This window comes from Podarcis tiliguerta (genome assembly GCF_965153285.1).
Source record: "Podarcis tiliguerta genome assembly, chromosome: 6".
Lineage (NCBI taxonomy): Eukaryota > Metazoa > Chordata > Lepidosauria > Squamata > Lacertidae > Podarcis > Podarcis tiliguerta.
Genome location: NC_139539.1, coordinates 30,573,119 through 30,595,639, shown reverse-complemented (window position 1 = coordinate 30,595,639; position 22,521 = coordinate 30,573,119). Strand labels below are relative to the sequence as shown.

General features: G+C 41.7%; 1 protein-coding gene and 1 long non-coding RNA gene across 13 annotated transcripts in view; one reads left to right on the top strand and one right to left on the bottom strand.

Annotated features, from left to right (window-relative positions):
• The window catches only part of LOC310679175 (rho GTPase-activating protein 39-like), an 81,403-nt gene extending 59,122 nt beyond the window's left edge, over nucleotides 1–22,281 (top strand). For 8 of the 12 annotated variants that reach the window (XM_083443970.1, XM_083443972.1, XM_083443975.1 and 5 more), the window contains 8 exons: nucleotides 5,312–6,620; nucleotides 8,767–9,319; nucleotides 10,547–10,636; nucleotides 13,255–13,328; nucleotides 15,029–15,228; nucleotides 16,789–16,880; nucleotides 17,855–18,024; nucleotides 18,697–22,281. In XM_083443970.1, coding sequence (XP_083300096.1) covers nucleotides 5,312–6,620; nucleotides 8,767–9,319; nucleotides 10,547–10,636; nucleotides 13,255–13,328; nucleotides 15,029–15,228; nucleotides 16,789–16,880; nucleotides 17,855–18,024; nucleotides 18,697–18,891 — 2,683 coding nt within the window. In that variant the 3' untranslated portion in view covers nucleotides 18,892–22,281. Of the gene's footprint in view, nucleotides 1–3,323; nucleotides 3,430–4,275; nucleotides 6,621–8,766; nucleotides 9,320–10,546; nucleotides 10,637–13,254; nucleotides 13,329–15,028; nucleotides 15,229–16,788; nucleotides 16,881–17,854; nucleotides 18,025–18,696 lie in introns of those variants that run through there. The other 4 variants (XM_083443967.1, XM_083443966.1, XM_083443969.1 and 1 more) reach the window with 2 other exon arrangements.
• Nucleotides 692–17,846, bottom strand: LOC310679243. The gene is made up of 3 exons (XR_014512177.1): nucleotides 17,406–17,846; nucleotides 8,044–8,127; nucleotides 692–1,729 (listed from the first exon to the last, which is right to left on the bottom strand). It is a non-coding gene; the product is annotated as an uncharacterized lncRNA (long non-coding RNA).
• Nucleotides 22,282–22,521: the final 240 nt, after the last annotated feature.

Sequence of the window (22,521 nt, the reverse complement as noted above, 5' to 3'; positions counted from 1 at the left end):
ACCTTTACCTTTATTTCTCCGTGCAAATCTTGAGCACGGTGAGAGTTGTGCTGAAAATTCAAGATGGCATCCAGCATGGCTGTTCTAAATGCTAATAAAATTCAGTCATAAATCTTTGTTGAGGGAAGTGGGGAGAGATGTGTCAAGACTAGTTAGATTGTAAGTGTGATTATACTAGATCTTTCTCAACTTTGTGTTCTTCAAATGTATTTTGAGCCATTGGTAAATATGCTTTTGAGTTACAACTTTGGGGTTTTTTTGGAAATAGTGACTCTTTCTTCTCCATAAACTTTTCCTGAGCAAACTTGGCGTAGTCAAATGCCAGTTTATATTAAGGATATTTTGCTCACTTGTATCCTATCATATGCAGGATGCAGCCCTGTGTGTTTCCCTTTGTTTCTTTGTTGTGAATTTAAAAATATTTCCTTTTCTGAAGACAAGCTAAAAATAATTTTGGGGAGTCATCAAATTAACTGTTCTCTGTTGTGATTGCTACTAATTCTTCTGAAGAGCAGAACTGGGGATTAAATTCCTTGGGTTTCCTGACCATTTGTTCTAACTACCCAACTCTCTCTGCCACTGCCACTTGGATTCATTTGTCATCAGACCATCACAAAGCAAGAGGGTTTAACAAAGAGAAGTACATAGCCATATGGAAGTAACACAAGTCAACAAAACTGATAGAGTTCCAAATAAAATATATATATTGTGCAACATAAACAAATGTAAGATTCTAAAATTCACAGGGAAGTCAGTGTTTACCATGAAAAAGTAGCCCCTATTTTAACACATATTCAAATAAATCAAAGTCAGTAAATCTGAATAAAATAAAAACAGTAACAAACTTAAAATTCTGAATATCTCTGGCAAGACTGATATTCTCCTTTAAAAAATTTCTCCTATCATCAATTACTAGGGTTAAAAAACATGCAGTCTTTACAGTAACGTGTCTGTCTTGGCTACAGAGCGGAAAGTTTATAGCCTCTTGGAAGGACCTCTCTACATATCTCCCAAAAATTTGTTCCAAGTATTGTTCCCTCAGTACTTTATACAAAAAGCAGTATATAATAAAATGTACCAGGTATTCAACCAAATTTAAACTCTGCTGCTTCATCAAAAGACCGCTTGGTTAACTAACTGATGCAATTAATTCATTAAATTACTCAGTCTTCATCCAGAGAGATTTGACCCACTTTGAGTCTGGCATAAGTTCCAGTAAACTTTGTATGAGCAACCCCTGCTTGGTTGGGCAGAAAACTGATTTAGAGGCGGGTTAGTGTTACATATTTACAAGTGCAATCTGCAATAAGATGTTGCAGTGTGAAGTGTTGCCCAACTACTCTATTCCCTCCCCCCACAACAACCAGCCAGCATTCCATCACCACTGAGCATGCTCCACCCTTGTTGGACTGTTTTGGAATATTTTGTGGGTGGGTGGTGCCGTGGAACGGCACTCGGATAATTGAGTTCGCTCCTAGTATATATGATATAGTTTGGTTATTCTGTGGTGAGTCTTATTGCAGGTAGCTTAACTCAAGACTACAACCATAAGGCCTAAGCAACCACACAAAAGCTATAATTAACTGGAAACAGAAATGAAAACATTTTGTAGGTTAACCAGACTGCATTTCATGCTGCGGACTGATGAATTCGGAATAAAGCTTTCACATAGGCAAAAATTGAAGAATAGACTAACATTTCCTGGTCGTGCTGGCTCTTGTATTGGCAACTGTTTGGTAATAGGAAATAGAAGGAAACTGTTCATTAGCTTTAGTTGATGCCGTCTGATATTTGCATACAAGTGTTCTGCCTGACACCTGCTCTGCTCACCTGCCCAGATTATGTCCCCACCCCAGCTGTCATACAACAGTGCTGTACAGTGGTACCTCCAGTTATGAACTTAATTCATTCCGGAGGTCCGTTCTTAAGCCCAGACCGTTCATAACCCAAGGTACGCTTTCGCTAATGGCGCCTCCTGTCTACTCGCATCCCTGGGGAAAGTTCGCAACCGGGAGCTCATAACCCGAAGTGTTCCCAAAGAGGACAGTACATAACATGAGGTTCCATACGCTTCAGGTTACAGACTCCGCTAACCCAGAAATAGTACCTCGGGTTAAGAACTTTGCTTCAGGATGAGAACAGAAATCGTGCTCCGGTGGCGCAGCAGCAGCGGGAGGCCCCATGAGCTAAACTGGTGCTTCAGGTTAAGAGCAGTTTCAAGTTAAGAACAGACCTCTGGAACGAATTAAGTTCTTAACCTGAGATACCACTGTATTTCCCTGAAATGCTAGTCTTGTCACTCTGGACTCTGTATTCTTAACAAGATAGAGAGAATGCTGTTTTGTTTCCTCCACTTGGAAAATAACAGCAGAAGTTTCTATCCAGATGGCAGTCTTTGTCCTCCTCTTACTCTTTCTATCTCATAAGAACGTAAGAGTGCCGTTGGATCAAACCAAAGGCAACATCTAGTCCAGCATCCTGCTCTCACAATGTCTAACCAGATGCCTATGGGAAGCTTTCAAGCAGAAACCTGCATACAACACCACTGGTGGCACTTATGATTACTATCAGCTAGTATTCATGTTGCCCCCAACTGTGGAGGTAAAACATATCAATAGCCATTATCCTTCATGGTAGCCTTATTCACCATGAATTTGTCTTATCCTCTTTTAAGCCATCCAAGTTGACAGCCATCCCTACATTTAGGAATTTGGGGGTTGTAATGCAATTCTCTGGATTTGGTGAGAAGATGGGCAAGTGCTAATTGCCTGGGCAAATAAATTGGTGGTGAGTTGCATGACTGTTACAACACATGATTTTCCGGAGTTCATACTAGTAGTGTGGAACTGCATATGGACCTGGATCGAATCCTAAGACTCATTTGAACGAGAACTCATTTATTTACTATGCTGGGAGGAGCAGCATAAAAAACCTTCTCATAAGCAAGAATAATCCCACAATATGAGAAAGCAGCCAGATCCTCTGTAGCGATGAGGCATGATAGCATTTAAATGGTTGCTATTTCTACTTTTTGTTTCATTTGTTTTCCTCCTCCTTTCAAAACTTATAGAAATGTCACCCTGACATTTGCCCTTGGGGAGTGACACATTCAGTTCCAGGAACTTTAAAGGCAACTCTGAATATATGCAAATTATGTGGGTGGAAATCAGTGGAGTGCAGCTAAGCCAATCATTATGTCAGCACAAGCATTTCTGTTTGCCCTTCTCCACCCCACCAAATGCACCGTTCTGTGGGTTTTCCCTATCCTCCAGAGTGGATTTGGGGAGGAAAGCCCAGTTACGCTAGTGGGAGTCTTTATATTGGCTTCTGCTAGCGGAAAAGGGGTAGTTGAATCCAGCCTACTGACATTAGTAAGATGTTCATGTTTAAAATCAAATTCACTTATATAATATTTCTAAAGGACCTGAGGTTTGTTGTTGTTTAGTCGTTTAGTCATGTCCGACTCTTCGTGACCCCATGGACCAGAGCACGCCAGGCACTCCTGTCTTCCACTGCCTCCCACAGTTTGGTCAAACTCATGCTGGTAGCTTCGAGAACACTATCCAACCATCTCGTCCTCTGTCATCCCCTTCTCCTTGTGCCCTCCATCTTTCGCAACATCAGGGTCTTTTCCAGGGAGTCTTCTCTTCTCATGAGGTGGCCAAAGTATTGGAGTCTCAGCTTCAGGATCTGTCCTTCCAGTGAGCACCCAGGGCTGATTTCCTTAAGAATGGATACGTTTGATCTTCTTGCAGTCCATGGGACTCTCAAGAGTCTCCTCCAGCACCATAATTCAAAAGCATGGTCCAGCTCTCACTTCCATACATCACTACAGTGGTGCCTCGCAAGACGAAAATAATCCGTTCTGCGAGTCTCTTCGTCTTGCGGTTTTTTCGTCTTGCGAAGCAAGCCCATTAGCTGATTAGCGCTATTAGCAGTTTAAGGGCTATTAACGGCTATTAAAGGCTTAAGGGATTAGCGGATTAGCTGCTAAAAGGCTATTAGCAGCTTAGCGCTTTAGAAAAAGGGGTTGAGGAGCGAAAAAACCCCTCAAAAATCGCAAGACATTTTCGTCTTGCGAAGCAAGCCCATAGGGAAATTCGTCTTGCGAAGCACCTCTGAAAACGGAAAACCCTTTCGTCTTGCGGGTTTTCCGTCTTGCGAGGCATTCATCTTGCGGGGCACCACTGTACTGGGAAAACCATAGCTTTAACTATACGGACCTTTGTTGGCAAGGTGATGTCTCTGCTTTTTAAGATGCTGTCTAGACCTGAGGTTTACTAGGTGTTAAATAAAGTTTTTCGTTTTTTTAAGGAAAACCTGCCCTGCTCACAAGCTGTAGAATCTAATAGAGATGGGGAAGGAAGAGGAAAAATAAGCAAACTCTTATTCTTAAAGGTTTGCTCATTAGAGCCCATCGTTTATTGTAGTTCCTAGATGACATAAAAAGAAAAGAAATGACTGCTGTTACAGTGTAGAAGTAAAATGCATACAAGGGGAAACAAACAGGTGTTGAACTTCTAGATTCCTCAGCATTCATTAGAAGAGCAAGGGAGGACACTGCTAAAAATTTAAGCCCACAGGTTTTTTCTTTGCTGAATGGGACAAAGTCTTCCTTTCCCTCAAGACTCAACAGAAATCAGCAGACAACAAAAATATGATCTTTACTCACAACTGAAAAGTAGCACTGTAGAGACCATATGTTTGGATGTTGAAAAATTAATGTCCGGTGTCCTATGGAGTTAAACAGGGGAGGGCTTCTCCAAGGGATAGGGGACAGACTCCCTGAGAGCAGCATTTTCCTGTTGCAGGTATGATTTATTATTTTTCCATTACTAACTTGAATAGCTCCGATAGAAACAAAGGAAATGCCTGCACAATGGTTTGATATGGAAGTTGTTCCTAATACAATAATTGTGGATAGAACAATACTAAGTGTTTGTATCCTGGGGAGCAGGATTAACCTCCAGGCTGGCATAGATGATGGGGCTCTCAATCCTAGGGCCTCTCAGAGCAAATAAGAATCGTTGAAGCCATTTGGTTCAAGGCCACTCACCAAAACATCTCAGAAACGCACTGTTTGGGGGCCTACTCCTGACAGAAGCACCACCAGCAGTAGATCTCTGCCCACATATCATTCCATAGACATACCATCCTGCTCCATGGCTGATGCATGCATACCCAACCTAAGCTCCTCTTCACTGGAGGTCCAGATGGATATTTAGATAAAACTTTTGACTGTATTTTACACTTGAAGGTAGTACTGCATTTTTGGCTTTATTTTCCTAAATGCTTTATTTTCCCCATACAGAGACACCCCTACCCGGTGGCAGCCTTTACCAGGGACTAAAGCAGCCATGCTGGTCAAAGTCAACAGCCTGAGACAAGTTAATTCCACCTCGAGCAATTCGCTTCAGATGCAGAACAGCGCGGAAACCAGCAGCCAGAAATCTCTGCATGCAAAACAAGTTATATATGCCCAACCTCAGGCTATAACCCCAAATCCAGCAATGCAGAAACCAGCAGCTTCAGCAGAAACAAAACAGTCAATGCAGATTAAGAAGACGGAGAATGGAGGGTTTTGTCTGGTGTTAACTAATGGGCTCAGTAGTCCTTCAGGAAGTCAGACACAAACATCACAGCCTTCATCTCCCAAGTATGCTTCTCCAGCACCAATATATGATGAGCCATCAATTGATTCCCCAATTTATGATGAGCCCCCTGTAGATATGGACACTGGGAGTGTAAATGTGAATGGGACAACTCCACAAATGTCGCCAAGCAACAGCTTAAATAAGAAACCCCAACCAGTTAAATTATTACAGCATCCAAGTATGCAGCAGCACCAAGCTGGAAAAAAGCATGTGAGAAATCCATCTGCAACAGAGTACAGCCCTGTTGGAAGAGAATATATTAAACATATGGTCAATGTTGACCAATCATCTAGAAATCCCAACTCTGCAGGTGTGATAGTTGATGGCGTTGCTAAACCACAGCTAGGGCAGCTTAGTTCCAGGGACAGCTTCAAACACTCTTGGAAAATCTTGGAGGCAAACGTTCTCAAAAATATGGAGGCCCACCACAGTCGGCAAAACAGTCTTCAGGTTCAAGAGTATCCTACAGTTATAAGTCAGCAAGACTCTGGCTATTCAACAGGACCTTCTCCAAGCCTGAGAAAGAGAAAAGGAAGGCGACAGGCTCCTGGCCAGGGAAGACCTGGCTCTGTGGGTAGCAACAGTGAACTCAGTGCTCTGAATGACAAGCTGATTGCAGAAATGCGTGCTGTGGTGAATCGATCAGCAGCCTGCAGAGGAAGTAAAGGTAGCTTAGATGCAGAAATGCTGGAAAATGCTAGTTTGCCAGAGGGTAACAAAATTAAGTTTCAGTCGGAGCGCTTGAAAAAATGTAATAGCAGGAGCTCAAGAGATGATGTGACTTCTAGTAACAGGTCATTATACAGACCTCGCATGGACAGTAGAGGGAGCCTCTCAAATGATCCAGCATTACAGCAAGACACCGTGAGGCAGAAGAGAACCTACGAAAAAATAGATTCTTTAGAAAAGAATGCGTCCAGTCAGATAAATATGTCTTCGTCTGAATCAGCACAGATACCATCCCAGGTATTCTTTTATTGACAATCTTCTCTTATCAGGCAGCAAGGCATTTTGTGGAAATGGAGTTGATGAAGCCTTTGGATGCAATTGGCCAAGTGGTGGTGGGTTGGAGAGTTTTGGGGCACCTGTGGTGGGGTTACGTTTAAAAGGGTGTCACTAATTATCAAATCATTTGGGCCCTCTTAAAATTGCTTTAGAAGAGATGTTGCTATATAAATCTGTCAGGATAGCCAACAAAAAGTCTACATTCCTAAAGGAGCCATGAGCCACTTCTCCTTGCTCCACTTCTGAAGCAGTTAGTGGGACCTGAAATTCCCTCTTGACTCCACGCCTCATGCCACTCATTCAGCAGTGGAACAGACTGCCTCAGAAGGAGGTAGACTTTGTTAGGGACTGGATGGTCACCTGCAGAAACGCATCAGCAGGGGGATGAACTGGATAACCTTTAGATCTTTCCCAGACTCTATAATTCTATCGTGTGTGTGTGTGTGTGTGTGTACATTATACGATATCTGTATCGTATTTGTCATATCCTGTAAAAACTTAACAATTAGGACAACAATGTCATCTTTAGAGAATTTTTGGAAAGTGTTTTATTTATATGTTTGGACAAACCTGGAATCATCATTCTTATATTACCTGGTTTGCTGCTTTAACCTAAAGGGTTAGAACCTGTGACTAGGGAATCTGTAGATCCTGACCCTCCCACCCCCCAGACAGGTTTTCTCCCATTCTGTAGCATACCCTTCACTGTAGACCAGTCATCTGACACTTAGCTTCTGGAAGACATTATATTCTTCCTAGCTACCTCCAAAGTCTGAAATGGAGCTTCCTCCCCTCCATTTTCCCTCTAGCTGTTGTCACCACGCAAACAAGCTGTGAAGACACCTCCCTGCTTTTCCACAAGCCCATTTCAGCTCTTTGTGGAGGCTACTTTGCAACTTCCATGCTTTATAACACATAAGATATTTAGTTGGTGCTTTTTAACAAGCTCTATGTCTTAAAACAATTCAACGCAGGGTAGTTTAAAAAACAAAATAAAGCTATGGTATTTTGTCCTTCTACAGCAATACTTTGAAATGTTAAATGCTCTGAGCTAAAAAGCAAATAAAAAAATCCACAATTCGATTTTGAAAAGTAAAAAAAAAAAGTTCATGGTGTTAATAATTTTTAGAATGAGCTGACAGTATTGAAAAATTCTACTTCTGGAGGACTCCTTACAGGTTTCCCCTATAGCCGAATGCACTGAGGCAACAACTAAGAGAATCCAGCATGACAAACCTGTCAATAGCACAAGGGACAGCTGTCCTCCTGGACCCATCCCTGAGGCTGTTGTTCATCTGTGAGCACCCAGATCTCCCCAGCTGTTCTTTTGTGACAGAGAACAGAGATCATTGCACCTCATAAGGAACAAAATAAACAAAATTACCAGTAATAGGGCTCCATATTTTTCCCTGCCTTCTTACAGAAACAAATATGTAAGGAAGATGTTGTTCAATGAAAACTGGAGCTTCTGTAGTAACAGTAACAACAATAACTATTATTACTGCATTTATTTGTTGCTTACTACAAAAATGTGTCAAAGCAAAGTACAATTATATAAAAGCATGTGTACACAACATTTAAAATGCACCAGGAAAGATAAGTGAACATGAATTGAGTAAATAGAAAGAATCGTATTCAACCCTACTAAAAGAGTATCATATCCTATGACCCCAATTAAGAGCCAAATGCCTGAGTAAACATCCTTGCCTAGCATCTAAACATTGATAAGGATGGCCTAAGATGTGTATTTCTGAAGAGAGCATTCCATTTTTGAGGAGCCACCACTGAAAAGGCCTGTTCTTATTTTGCCACTTCCCTCTGAGGGGACATACGAAGAAAGGCCTCATATTACAAAATCAGAAACCGAATTAGAAGGGTGTGAAAGGGGTGGGTTTGAGTTGAAGTTTCAGACATTGAAACAAGGAGATAGTGGAGGGGGAGGGAGAGGGAGAGAGAGAGCTTCTCAAGTTGTCAGTAGACACTGGGACTCATAGAATGACTGCCCCCTCTTTTGGAAGTGACTATAGTTAGCTGTTCTGCTCAGGGAAATATGAGTACCTCAGCTTTTTTTTTTTTTTAACTACTTTCTTTCTGTTCTCCATTGCAGCCTGGAACAATAAGGACTGATTCCCAGCAAGAAAATAATGACCAGCCTGGCACCAACATGGGGTATCAGTTTCCCTTCCACACCATACGAAAGCCTATCTCTCAAAGCAGCATGGCCGACTGGGCCTCGAAAAACCTAAATATGCACACTCAGGGCATCTTCCGCCGAAGGCTCTCCATTGCCAACATGCTCTCCTGGAACGGTGGCTCCATCAAAAAGCCAATGCTCATCACCAGCAACCACACCATTAAAAAGGAAGCTTGTGAAATATTTAAACTGGTGCAAATCTACATGGGTGACCGCCAGGCTCGGATGGACAGGGATCATGTGGCTTTGATCACCGTTGCCAAGTGCTGGAGCATTCAAGGTTTGCGGGATGAGCTGTACATACAACTGATTAGACAAACAACAGACAATATGTGCTACCGAAGCCTGGCATGGGGCTGGGAACTCATGGCCATCAGCCTGGCCTTTTTCTCCCCATCACCCAAGTTCCAGTCTTATCTAGAAGGCTATATCTATCGTCATCTCAACCAGGTCAATGATGAAAATAGTAAGTGCCTTATCTAATAAGGGTGGACTACATTGCAGCACAATAGCAAATTAAATTATGTAAAGATCCTGTTCAGCAGGAGTAGGCAACCGTTTCATTTCCAGATTTAGGGAAAAGGAAGTTTTAGAATTATTATCTATAGGACACTATGTAATTTTTAATAGATTAGGTACTGTAAGTGAAAAGTAATAACAATGCTCAGTACATTCTGATAGTAAAGGAGCTCAAAAGAATGCAGCAGGATTAAAAGCAACAGCTATTTCTTTGCTAGAAAGGAAAATAGAGCTGGTGTTACAACAAAAAGTTTTTTATTAGTTTTGCAATGAACCCCAATAATAGCCAAATTATAACAATAACAATTACAAAGCAGATTTCTCTCTCCACTCCAGCCTTGGAAAACAACTAAGAAGAAAATCATTTCTGCTATTTTAAGGTGTTGATCTGCTCCCATTGAGTTTGTTCCTTTGAGTGAAAATATCTAGCCTCTTTTGGGGGGGCAGCAATTTGGAATGTTCCTTTAGAACTTGGTGATAAGCTATTATAAGAATTCTAAGGGAAGGCTGACATAATTAAGTAGATGGAAAAAACAGTGACATAAATAATTGCATCAGATGTATCACATTTTTTTTAGATCACAGCTGGCAAGCTCACTCAGAGTAAATGGGCAAATGTCTTTCATGTTGCTCTGTTTGTCAAGATATACATTTGGGGAGTTGGGTTAACCCGGTTCAATAACTTTTGCTCTATATCATGTTAAATGCTTTAGAAAGTGAAGAGAAAGCATTCAGTGCAATGGTTTTATTCCAAGTACACTATTCTGAAGGTTGCTGAAAGAAAATAATTGGTTAGGAGACTTCATTAGTAAGAAATGAGACCCCTTTTTTTGTCCCTAGCATCAGATATAACCCCATCAGCAGCCATAATCCTGAAAAGTTTCCATCCATGAATGGTAAACATTCCAGCTGATTTTTAATCAAATTAATAAACCGAAAAAGATTTTTTTAGAATCTGAACTTCCGTCTTCTTAGATTCATTGTTAAACCGATCTTGATGTTTGTAATGAAAACTGATCTTGACATGCAATGAAAAGGAGATGGATAGAGCTGATTTTGTGATGTGTGAATTCAATAAATACAGGCCCCTCTTCTGCCATGGCTGAGTAAAAACAGGGCAGTGAGCATTTAATGTTTTTGCCATCACTCAATCAACGATGCTTTGGATTTTCAGTTACCCAGCGCATTAAGGAGCTTCTGGATATGAAAAACAAAAAGAACTCAAAATCCAGGAAAAAGAGGAAGCAAAATACAGAGGATGAAGGTAAAAATAACTGAATTATGAGGAGGGCTAATAATAGAGGAGACACAACTACACATGTCTGTGTTTGTGTGCCATTGACCTCAAATATAGTTGTACGGGCTTTATTGTAGAAAGATAAGACCCAGGAATTGTACAAGCATCAACATTTTGGGAATGGAGGAAATTGCAAAATGGCTACTGATAAAAATTTGTATGCAACACTTGATAGAGCAGTATTTAATGATTAACAGCACATCTTAACCACACTTAAAGTCCAATTGATTTCAGTAGAATGTGTTTCCAAATAAAGATGTGTTGCCATCTTACTTTCACAGAGCAAACTGGATCCCTCCATTCAAATGGGATTAGTTAATAATTGACTTTCAACTGCAGGGTTTAGGAGAAACCTTTATTTAGCTATATTTGTACCCTACATTTATGGTAGATGGGTGGGCTTCCTTCCCTTCTCTTCTAGTCTGAGAACTTTGATAGCAAAAGTCCTGAGATGGATTCATTGGATTCAGTGTAGACAGGCAGCACTGCATTCCCATCTTACCTAGCAGCTAAAGAGTTCCTTTTCAATTTAGAGAGGGCTGGATAAGCCTCCTGTCTGAAATTAGGACAACACTGAGGTAGATGGAGCAATGGTGCCCTCGCTATGAGTTAGCTTCCTGTGTTCTGTGTTCCTTTGGTATTCAGAGACATGTTGCCCCTGATCCTCACGGTAGCACACATCCATCATGACTAGTCATTGGCAGCCTTATCGTCCATGAATTTGTTTAATCCTCTTTTAAGGTGGTGGCCATCACCACATCTTGTGATAGAGAACTCCATAGATTACCTATGCACTGTGTGAATAAGTACTTCTGTTTGTTTTGAATGTTCAGCTTCACTTAATGTTCATGGCTACTAGTTATAAGAGAGGAAGAAATACCCTATTCATTTTCCTCACACAATGCAGTTTTATATCTCTCTATGTGTCCCCCCCCCCTTCCCTTACATGTCTTTTCTCTAAATTAAAAAGCCCTCAACTAAACTAAAACGGTTCTCCTCATAGGAGAATTACATTATCTGAAACTGTGCATTTGATTTTTATGTTGAACTACTTCTGTCATTTTATTGCCTCCAAATTACTCAATTTGGAGAGGTCCTTTTGGAGCTCTTCACAATTCATTTATGTTTTTCTAATCCCAAATAATTCAGTGTTGACCTTCAGTGATTTGCTTTAATATTGCCCAGGGTACCTCATTTTGGCTAGTTTAGGATGACCCTGTTTCTGGAAGCACAGGGCAGTAAGAAGGCCTCTCACACATGGAGCTGCTTACCTGCTCCAGAATTGTACTGGTGCTCCCTCAGCACTCATCCCCAAAACACTATGTCAGCCCAAGCTCAAGTTTCACTGAAATTAATTGGACTTGATCTGGCAAAGTAATTTAGGGGTCTGGAGCTTTGATTTCCATCAAGGATTAAGAATGCACTAGGAGGTGTTCCTCAATATATGTGATGACAGAACCCGGCTGGTTCCATTATCTGAAGCCAGAAGATGCCCAGAGTAATTTGTCCATTCACCATGCCCTTTTCTGTATTCCCAGAAGAGCATTCTTTGTCACCTGGACCCCAGACTTGTCAGAAAACATGATTAAGTGAGGGCATTTCAGGAAAGAGAATGCATCTGTACTTTGTTACATTCAGGACTGCAGCACCAGAGGGCTTTTGTATGCCATTTTGAATAGCAGCAGGAGGTGGGGTAATAATCCAAAGAAATTAGAGGGTTGCCATTTCTAGCTTTATGTGCCTATATGAGACTGTGAAGCATGTATGCAAAAGTGAAATCATGCAAATCTATATTATCTCATGTTAGGAGGCAGAACGGCACATGCAGTTTGTAAGACCTGTTCAACTCATTTCCCACAGACACCTCAGTCTAGCAGCTCCCTCTGAGTGCTTTTCCAGACAGTGGCCAAATGACATTTTATACTAAAGTCTGTCAGAAACTAAGATTAGTCCTACAAAGTGTGGGACAAAGTGATCTGTTCATTGCTTTGTTTTTGCTTTAAGCAGGGGACGTCTAAGCACTAGTGCTAGAGAAAAAGCACATACAGCTTAGTATTATATGTGTTTTTGATGGGTAAAGGTTCACAAAATGTAGAACATTGCTATGGGGAAAATATTGCCTTTCTGATGTTCATCAGAACTTTTCTCCCTTCTAGAATACTGTATGTGTTTTCCTGCACTGGGAAAAAAATCCCTTTTAAAAAATAAAAATTCGCAAAATGCCATGGACTTTAAGGAGTTGTACCACTTGACCCCAATTCAATTACATTTCTCACAGCACTCCAAACTGCAATGGATGTGATAGTTGGAGGGGAAGACTATTCTGAGTGCCAGGCTAATGAAATAACCCTGCGGCAGAAGTGCTATCTTGAGAAAGGATATCTAGATCTGCCACAACAAGTGCACATTTATTGCACAGTAAAACAGTAATAAGGCCTTTATAGCACTTATTTTATCACTTGCTCAGAAGGATAAGCTTGAGGGTCAGTTAGGGAGAATACAAACATTTGTGCTCTGGGGCCATTTTCTCTGAAGTTCTCCACAACTATTCTAAAACTCCCATTTTATTTATTTCCATTTGTTAGGTCTGCCTATCAGCACTTATGCCAGATACTGCTACCGGAAGCTGCAAAAAGTTGCAGTCACTGGAGGCAAAAAGGTGAGTCAGTGTCATATTCTCATCTAGTAGTTTAAGTGAATTGTTCTCTTGCCCCTTTGGCATTATTTTGATGGTGATCAGAAGCATAGATTGGAAAGCTGCAGACATTAATGGAAAAGTCAGTGGTAGGTGTGGGAATGATATGCCTGAAATCTTCTACTTTTCCTTTTTTAAGACAGAAAAATTCAGTGGAAAGACAAAATAAAATGAAATCTTCATTTTCATAGGTCTTGAATATTCATACAACAAATGGGTGGGAAGATGACCTGGTAATCAGAATTATGATAGGGGGCCTTGGAATTGTACTTATAAAACACATGGTGCAGGATTGGGTGAGCAAGGTCACATATAGTAAAACACTTATGTGAGTTCTAGAAATCTCCTTATTTTTTCCAAAGTGAAGAATGAATTTCTAGCACTCACGGTTTTTGAGATCAATTTCATTATGATGCAGACATTTTCAGCATATTTATTATTACTGGGAAAATGGCCTACTCTTGCCTGGCATAGATGTGATCATCTGACTGAGTCATGTGCGCACTGTGAGGCTGAATTCTTCCTGTTACATCATGACATCAAAGTACCATAGAGGAATTATACAAGTTCTTGTCTGGATTGGAAATGTTCCATTACCTTACGTTTGCAAAAACGATGAATAAATAGCTAATATGAGTGCACGCTCCACTAACCTATCAGCAGCAATTGAAGGCCAGAATTACATTTACAGAGGAATAATACTAGGATGACAGCTCCATGGACACACAGTTTTTCTGCTATGACCATTTAAAAATGTGTATCATTTTAGAAGTGCTTTTCTTGGGAAAGTGCATTAGCTCAGTGGCAGATGCATGGAGACACTCCCAATCTTATCTCTGCTGGCATCTCTAGGTAGGGTTGAGAAAGACTCCTGTCTGAAGCTATGGAGAACTGCTGCCAACTCAGTGTAGAAATAATGAGCTCAATGGATCAATGGTCTGATTTCGTGTAAGGCAGCTTCCAGTGTGTGACACAGTCATCATATTGAGTCTCTATGCCCCCACTGCAGCTTTTTCCCCCAGTGGAGAAGTGGGTAGGCTGGTTAGCATGTCACACTAAGCCAAGGGAGAGCAACATGGTGCCCTCCAGATGTTGCTGAACTACAACTTCCATTGCTCATGCTTGCTAGAGCTGATCGGCATCAGAATCCAAAATCTGGAGGACACTACATAAACTACCGTATTTTTCGCTCTATAAGATGCACCAGAACATAAGACGCACCTAGTTTTTGGAGAAGGAAAACAAGAAAAAAAATATTCTGAATCTCAGAAGCCAGAACAAAAAGAGGGATCGCTGCGCGTCGAAAGCAGCGATCCCTCTTGCTGTTCCGGCTTCTGGGATAGCTGCGCAACCTGCATTCGCTCCGTAAGACGCACACACATTTCCCCTTACTTTTTAGGAGGGAAAAAGTGAGTCTTATAGAGCAAAAAATACGGTACCTGTGGCTTAATTGTGAATATGCATCCTCTCCCCCCCCCTTCCGCCCCATGGGTGCTGCATACAGCACAAACAGGCCACAGCTAACATGCTCATCCACACAGATTCTGACATAGATAATTATTTTTAAAAATTCAGAGCAAATACAAAGGAGCATGTGATTGTTCCTTATGCAAATCTGTTCATCGTTGTTTTCCATCCTTTTCCTTTTCCTTTTTTGCTTATAGGGTCTCCGGAAGCCTACAATTGAAGAGATAATACATGCCAAGAATGCTATTGTAACACCTTCACTGTTTGGCAGTTCTCTGGAGGAAATCATGTTACGGCAGCAGGACATGTATCCTGATAACAAGCTACCTTGGGTACAAACACAGCTGTCTCAGCAAGTTTTGGAACTGGGGGGAGAACAGACTGAGGGAATATTCAGGTGAGGTTGGCTGACCGGAGCTACATAAAGGATTGATTACTGTATAGTTGGAGATGCATGGCATTTCTGCTCCTTGCCCTAGTGGAACTGCATCCTCTCAAGCCTCATTTTTACAGTTTTAGGAGAGGAAGCAGCTTTCAAACCACAGCAAAAGATTTATGAGGTCTCCAGGGACTCGTGCCACCTTCTCAGTTGCTTCCAAACAAATAGCCTTATGCTAGTACATATGAACTCGCTCCTAAAACCTGAGGCTAAAATCTCTAATCTACCCATCTGCATATTTTGTATTGGGGGTGGGGAGAGAACTGTGGTACATGTGCATCAGCTGTGCATGTTTTCTGTGATTTAATCTCCTCCTTTCCTAGAATATCACTGTGTTTGTGAAGGCCATTTAGCCATTGCTAACTTTGTCAGAGTTAGCTAGGGTGGAAAGAGGAATTGCCACGGTTCACCCCCCCCCCCCGACACAGTATAGATACTACTTAATCTAGGGCCTTGAGAGTGGGGAATTTACTTTGTTTTTGCACTTTGTTCTGAAAATCAAGGACAAGGAATTGCATCTGGAAACAACTAATAAAAATAAAAATATTTATAGAATGAAGAAGCCACTACAAAAAAACTGGGCGGGCCCCGTAGACCACAAGTTGAAAAGTTGTAAAGAAACTTCTCTTGCATAACATGGGGAAGGGGCTGTGTTTTTAGCTGCTTAGCTTGTTTAAACCATTTAGAGCCAGAGCTTGATTTATGGCAGTGCTGACATCTGCATCATAGTTGAAGGAAGGAAGTCTCATTGTGGTAGTTTGTATCCTCATACTAGGGCTGCTGCTGATAAAGGCGTTTTTAGAAATGTAACATGCCTCCAACATGTCTACCATACCAATAAGGCCATTGTTTTGGCAAAAACTGTTTAAAAATGAATCCTCTATATTAATTAAATACTCATTCTCAGAACATAACTCTTCATTTAGCCACAGCCACCATGCTCAAGAGGGAGGAATTAGTAGATTAATGAGACCCCCCAAATATTGCGGCTTGGTCTGTTTGTTTATAGCATTTTTAAATCACATTCTTCTGCCATAAAAGGCTCCCAGAACAGTTTACAAATGTTGATGATAATGATGCCTTGAGGCTTAGTCTAAAAGTTTATAAAAGTCATGACCTGAAAGGAAAAGAGTTTGGGAGATAAGAGGGAAAAAGCAAGCTCTGGCACTATTTCTTAGTTGATAGAGTTCTTGTAATGACCAGCTGGAATCGAAAGACTCAAGGAGAAGAGCCAAGGTTTCTGGTCCTTAAGCAGAGCAGGTAGAGACGCCTGTAGGAGTACCCCTCTCCCTACCCCAACCCCCCCCCCCCCATTTAAGGGGAAATATCAAACAGATGCACTCTAAACTTGCAATATTTTGGTTCGTGTCCTACTTGTTTAACACTAACTATGTCATTCTTGTCAAACAACTCTGTACATGGCTTTCTGAAATATGTAGTCTCATCTGTTCCTCTGGTTCCTGGTTGCTTCCTCTGTTCAGTTCGTCTTTATTGATGAATCTCTGTGTCTGCTTTCAGAATTCCTGGTGACATTGATGAAGTCAATGCACTCAAGCTACAGGTTGATCAGTGGAAAATTCCCAACAACGTTGGTGATCCCAATATACCAGGTATGGATAAACAACGCAGCTGCTGTATTCGCGCTCAGATTGGTTTGTTTGTTTCTTGATTACTTTATGAAAAGGTCTCACAACAACTTACAGATTAAAAGTACAATCACACCATAAAATGGTCCCACCATCCCGACCTCTGCAGAACAACAGCACACACACCCCGCCCCCACATTTGCCAACTGTTGCAAGAAAAATTATTACTCAATCATCTGGGGGAACATTCCAACCAGCAGGAGGAAGGCTGCACTGCTGAAAAGGCCTGTTTTCTTTTTGTCATCCTGTCCCCCGTCACAGCCTCACCTTTAATACTTTTGTGGGGAGGTGCTCAAATCCTTCAATTCCGTGGAAAGTAGACCCAGATTGACAATATAACTGTTTTCATTCATGAGAGAATGGGAATCACATAAATAGCAGGAACTTACTTTTATTTAGAAACCTTCAAAACAGCAGATCTTTGATTTGGGACCTTTTCCTAACCCAAGAAACTCATTCCCTCCCCACCCACCCTCATTCCATACCCACTTCCTTCTTTAAGTGCCAGATCCCAACTGCTCCATTTCCAGCATTCTGCCCTCCAGTAGATTCCCTCTTGCCTTAACATTTCAGTCACACTCCAAATCACAGTACACTGAGATAGATCCATCTTGTGTTCTTATGTTTCTTCCCTCCTATCTAAACCAAAGCTTTTAATACCTACTTCTGAAGCCGCAGGCCATTGCTACCCTAGCCCCTTTCGGATTTGTGTCCTGCGATTTCAAAGGTCTGAAACCATAAATCTCAATGAACTGGGTGATGCTATCTTTCCTCTGGGGAAGAACAGAGTCTTGTTTAGCATAAGATGGAGGAGCAGGGGTGTTGTGCCCTTATTCAATTAAATATCTGCTTCAGGACAGATGTCTCTGACCCAGATACCTTATTTGTTAAGCTGTTGTTGTTGGAAGTGCCTGGTTTTTCCCTTCTTGCCCTTGCAGCTTCTTTGCTGAAGCTGTGGTACCGGGAGCTGGAGGAGCCTGTCATCCCACAGCAATTCTACAAGGAGTGTATCAGCAACTATGAGAACCCTGATGCTGCTGTAGCAGTAGTGGAACTCCTGCCTGAGCTCAACAAATTGGTTTTGTGTTACCTCATCCACTTCTTACAGGTATGTAGGTAACTGCATTTCTGAGACTAGGAATCATTCTGAAGCAGCAGACAGGCCACAGGCATTCTGAAGCAGCATACGGTAGCTGCACTCTGGAACGTCTCGCTTTACTCTGCATTGCAAATATTCTGGATTATATCCAGTTGATATACTTCCGCTGATGGAAGGCTCTTTAATCCAGCACAGCCTTCCATCAGTGGAACAGGGATTAAGAACCTCTTGAAGTATTTCCTCTCCCCATGTTGCCACCTCCCATGCTGTTCTAAAGGGCTTGCCAACTCCCCAGAGCAGATTTGAGGTGGGGTGGGGGCTGCTGAAGAAAAGGGTAGCAGCCAATGAATGTTTCTATCTCTGCTCCACTGACAAAAGGCATTGCTAAATCAAAGAACCTTCCACTAGGGAAAGAATGACAATTGAATAAAACCCTCTGAAGATTCAATCTTCATTTCTTCTAATGTGTATCAGAGGCAGTCTTGGCTGCAGGTCTTAGGACCCGCAATAATAATATAATTAGATCTCCTATATGAAAGTCTTTCTTAAAGTTGACAGCGTATCAACACTAGCAGGAGTAAGTGATTCTTTGTGGGACAACTAAATCTTTTGGGCTATTTCCAGAATTTTACATCTATGTATCTTTGAGTTTATTTGAGCTGCACTTTCTTTATTTCACAGATTTTTGCTCAGCCAACCAATGTGGGCAAAACCAAGATGGACGTAAACAACTTGGCCATGGTGATGGCCCCAAATTGTCTGCGATGCCAATCTGATGATCCCAGAGTTATCTTTGAAAACACTCGCAAAGAGATGTCCTTCTTGCGCATGCTAATTGTGCACTTGGACACCAGCTTTATCAAAGGAGTGGTGTGAAGGGTTGGCTTCAGGCAACACCATGTGAAGGGAGCAAGGATCTCTTGCCAGTATTACCTTCTTTGAGCCATGGATCTTCCCCTCTGCAGGCTCCAGGTTCCTCGGGTTGCTTCTGTTGCTTCGACAGCTGTTTCCTCGCCCCAGCAACGCCGCTAATGTCTCCAAGGAAACCCTATAATAATGAAGTCACCATACTAGAAAGGGTTTTGAGGCATCAGGGAGCCAACTCTCAGACCATGCTGTGAGGGCACTCCTAAGAACCTGCAGCAGTTGATTCCTAGGAAGTCAATATGCCAGAGGCAGCAGCCAGTGCATTGTCAAAGCACAAAAGTTGGAACCGCTTTGCATTACACTGGGAATCCACTGCACATTCAAAGTGGAATGTTTATTGGGAACCAACTGCTCTCAGATACTGGGATTTCGCTTCTACCACCTGGAGATTGGAAACTTCGCTAATCAAGCTTCACCCCCAGAAGGAAAAGGGTTGTTGTCTCAGGCTACTATAGCACATATCCTGCCTTGGAGCAAACCTGCTGCAGCCAGTACTGCCATTCAAATTGCTGGCTGCATCCTTCTCCAACTCTTCTACCTGTCTTTGCTACCTTAAAACACACCACTCTTACCAAAGGTTCAGTTTGGCAGCACTGGATGAGCTGTGGCTTCCCTTCCAGGTTGACTCTCCTCATGCCTGGAGTACTTTTACTACTCAGTTCATATTAGAAGGACCAAGTGGAAGGCATTGTTGGAAACCAAGGTCAAGCTATTTAACAGCAACCTTTTCCCACAGTGAAAAGCAGTCATGGGCTGGAGTTTGGGAGACTGCCTGTTGCTTTCTTCTCCTGCTGTATAGTACCTTAGAAAGAGGCTGATTAAATTTCAAGCTTTTTTTTTTTTTAAGCTCAAATATACTTTTTCATTGTTTGGGTTAGATGTCTCAAATGGCAATGATCCTTGTCCCCTTGAGTTTAAGCTAGGTCACAGCAATGTAAATAGCTTACAGATTGTTTCTCCAGAATGGAACTTTCTCTATATGTTAAAAACTGCAGTCAATTATGACTCCTGCTGCCTTTCTCCTCCTTACTTCAACGTAGACTAAAATCGGGTATCAAGTTGTTGTGAAGATGTTATGAGCAAACATGATCAGCATGAAGGCTTTTACTGAGCTCAAGATATGCCACTCAGGCTTACAAAGCCAAACTAGACATAACACGAGAACTCCTTGATCAGATCTCCTGATATCTATTTCTTTGGTTAAAAGAAGCTGCAGGGAGGCTGCACTGGTTTGGAGCTGAACCCTTCATGTCCATTGTACTTTCCAGACTTGCATTGCCCTTCCAAAGCTGCTGTTAGCTAAGAAGCATGGTCCAGTGCGGTAGGAAAATCAGTATCCATATAATACCTGTCTCTTCCCTCATCTCTGAACTTTAAGTTGGGCAAATAGTGAGAGGAGTAAAGAGTTAAGTCCCCACCAGTGACTGCTTTTTAAATGAAAGAAAAAGGCATTGGCAGATCTGATCATGGATTTCCTTATCCATATTAGTTAGGACCTTAGTCAGTACTTCTGGTTTGAAAAACACAGGTTGTGGTCTTAAGGTAGAAGAGAGCAATTATGCTAAGCGAGAAGAGCAGTTTAATGCCATAACACTCTGAACTTCATTTCACCCTTTCACAGAAAGTTGGATTTTTCTCACCGAGGCTGAAGTCTTCTGACCACTTTGCCCCTCCACTAGTCAGGGAGTCCTTGCTGATTAAGGGGAAGGGGTAGGAGTAGGACTGCTGCCTCAGTACTTCCACACCTTTCTCTTGCCACTTTGCTGGCACATACCTGAAACAGGAGCCTTCCATGTCCTTGCCCTCTCCGTCATTTTGGAAATGGGTGTCGCTCCTTCAGAAAGCCCTTGAACAGACTTGTAGGCTTGGGTTCCTTGGGAAGAGGCCAGTTGATGGAAATGACAAGGACAGAATCTTGGAAAATTGAGTCAGGTTGTATAGTCTTTTACAGTCAGTGCTTTGAGCCTTTCCTGTGCCAGTGTGATGAGTCTTCGGACCGAATTAGTACTTCTCAGATAGTGGTTGATGTGATCTTCATGGATAGAGGAATGCACATTATCCTTTGATCTCCAGACACTGTGACTCTTACTAGATTATTCCATCTCATTATGTGGAACCAAAGTATGCTACTGTTTCCCTATTTGAGCCAGTTCTGCTGTAAAAGATCCTTTAGCTTGGTTTATTTGGTAATGCCAAAGTTCCCATTCACCTTTATAGTGTGCCTTTTTCTAGCTATCTTTTGAGAGTTAGCTACTTTTCAATTCAATTACCAAGAAATTTGGGGATTTCTGATTTCTTGTATCGGAACAGAGCCATTCTCTGGGACCCAAACGACATGTTATGTGGACATGCACATCTCACTAGTAACGTGAGGAATAGGTGATGCAATTTGCATTCATGTTTCCCTACTTTACATAAGGCAGGTGGCTACAGAAACTGCATTGCAGCATGTCACGTGTCTTTTCCGCCCCTTACGTTGCCAGGGAGACACATGTGGGTGATATCCACACAGCTGCCCGTAACATGTTGTTTGAGCTGAATCCAGAATTCAGGCAATCACTGTGACATGTGCAGAATGCTCCTTGCTATCTCTTACTGAGCTGCACTTGATGAAGTAGATTAGCCTGAGTCTTCCGAGGAGCTGGGTGCTATTCAAAAAGGCTCCTTTTTCAGAATTTGGCCAGTGCTGTTCACTTTTTGTGCCAGGTTGTTAGAACTGGAATCCTACAAACACTTATTTGGGAGCGAATCCCATCAAACTCAAACTTATTCCCAAGTAAATATGTTGGATTAGAAAATCTCCTACTTTTGACACTTCCCAAACTTGCCTGAAACAGAGTACCTACCTTGGGCCTGCTTCTGTTAAAAATCTTTATATAAATTTATTTTCTCTGTTTCACACAGAGCTCATATCCATGCAGCATACTAAGGACTTGACTCTGTTTGTGGCCATACCATAGAGCAACTATATTTTACACAAATAATTCTTTTGAAAAATGGGAAGTGTTCACCAATTTTTAGTATGCCATACACCCCCGCTCCTTTAAAAAAGGCTTTTAAAATTTGTTTCGGGGTGTCCTCTGGGTGCACAGGTTTTCCAGATTTAAACACTGCAGCCAACTACAGAGTAGGTAATGGTTAAAATTCGCCCTGGCACTTATAGACAGAAGCATAGACAGGCTGTTATATTAATGCTTTCCCCCCTCAAGGGCTGTAAAATAGGCTAAAAATTACACTGGATATTGTTTTCTTTTTGCCAACATGTTTGTAAATGTGAATCAGCAAAACATACTGTCCCTTACTGTTGTTAAAGAATAATTAAACATCTGTGGTTCATCATTGTTTTCTATGTGTTTTTAAACACTGATTTAGATTTAGACAAACTGTGCCTTGACTAAGGGCATGAATTTAAACTACCTTTCATAGTATCTGCTTTTCCCCCATCTTTTCTCCTGGCTGAATAGTGACTATAACTTATTTACATTGTTAATGGCAGACAGTCGTTTAAAAAATCAGCCTACTTTTGAGTTCTTTGTGGTGGTGTCTCTTTTGTGGTTTTGGGTCATAGCAGAGTACTCA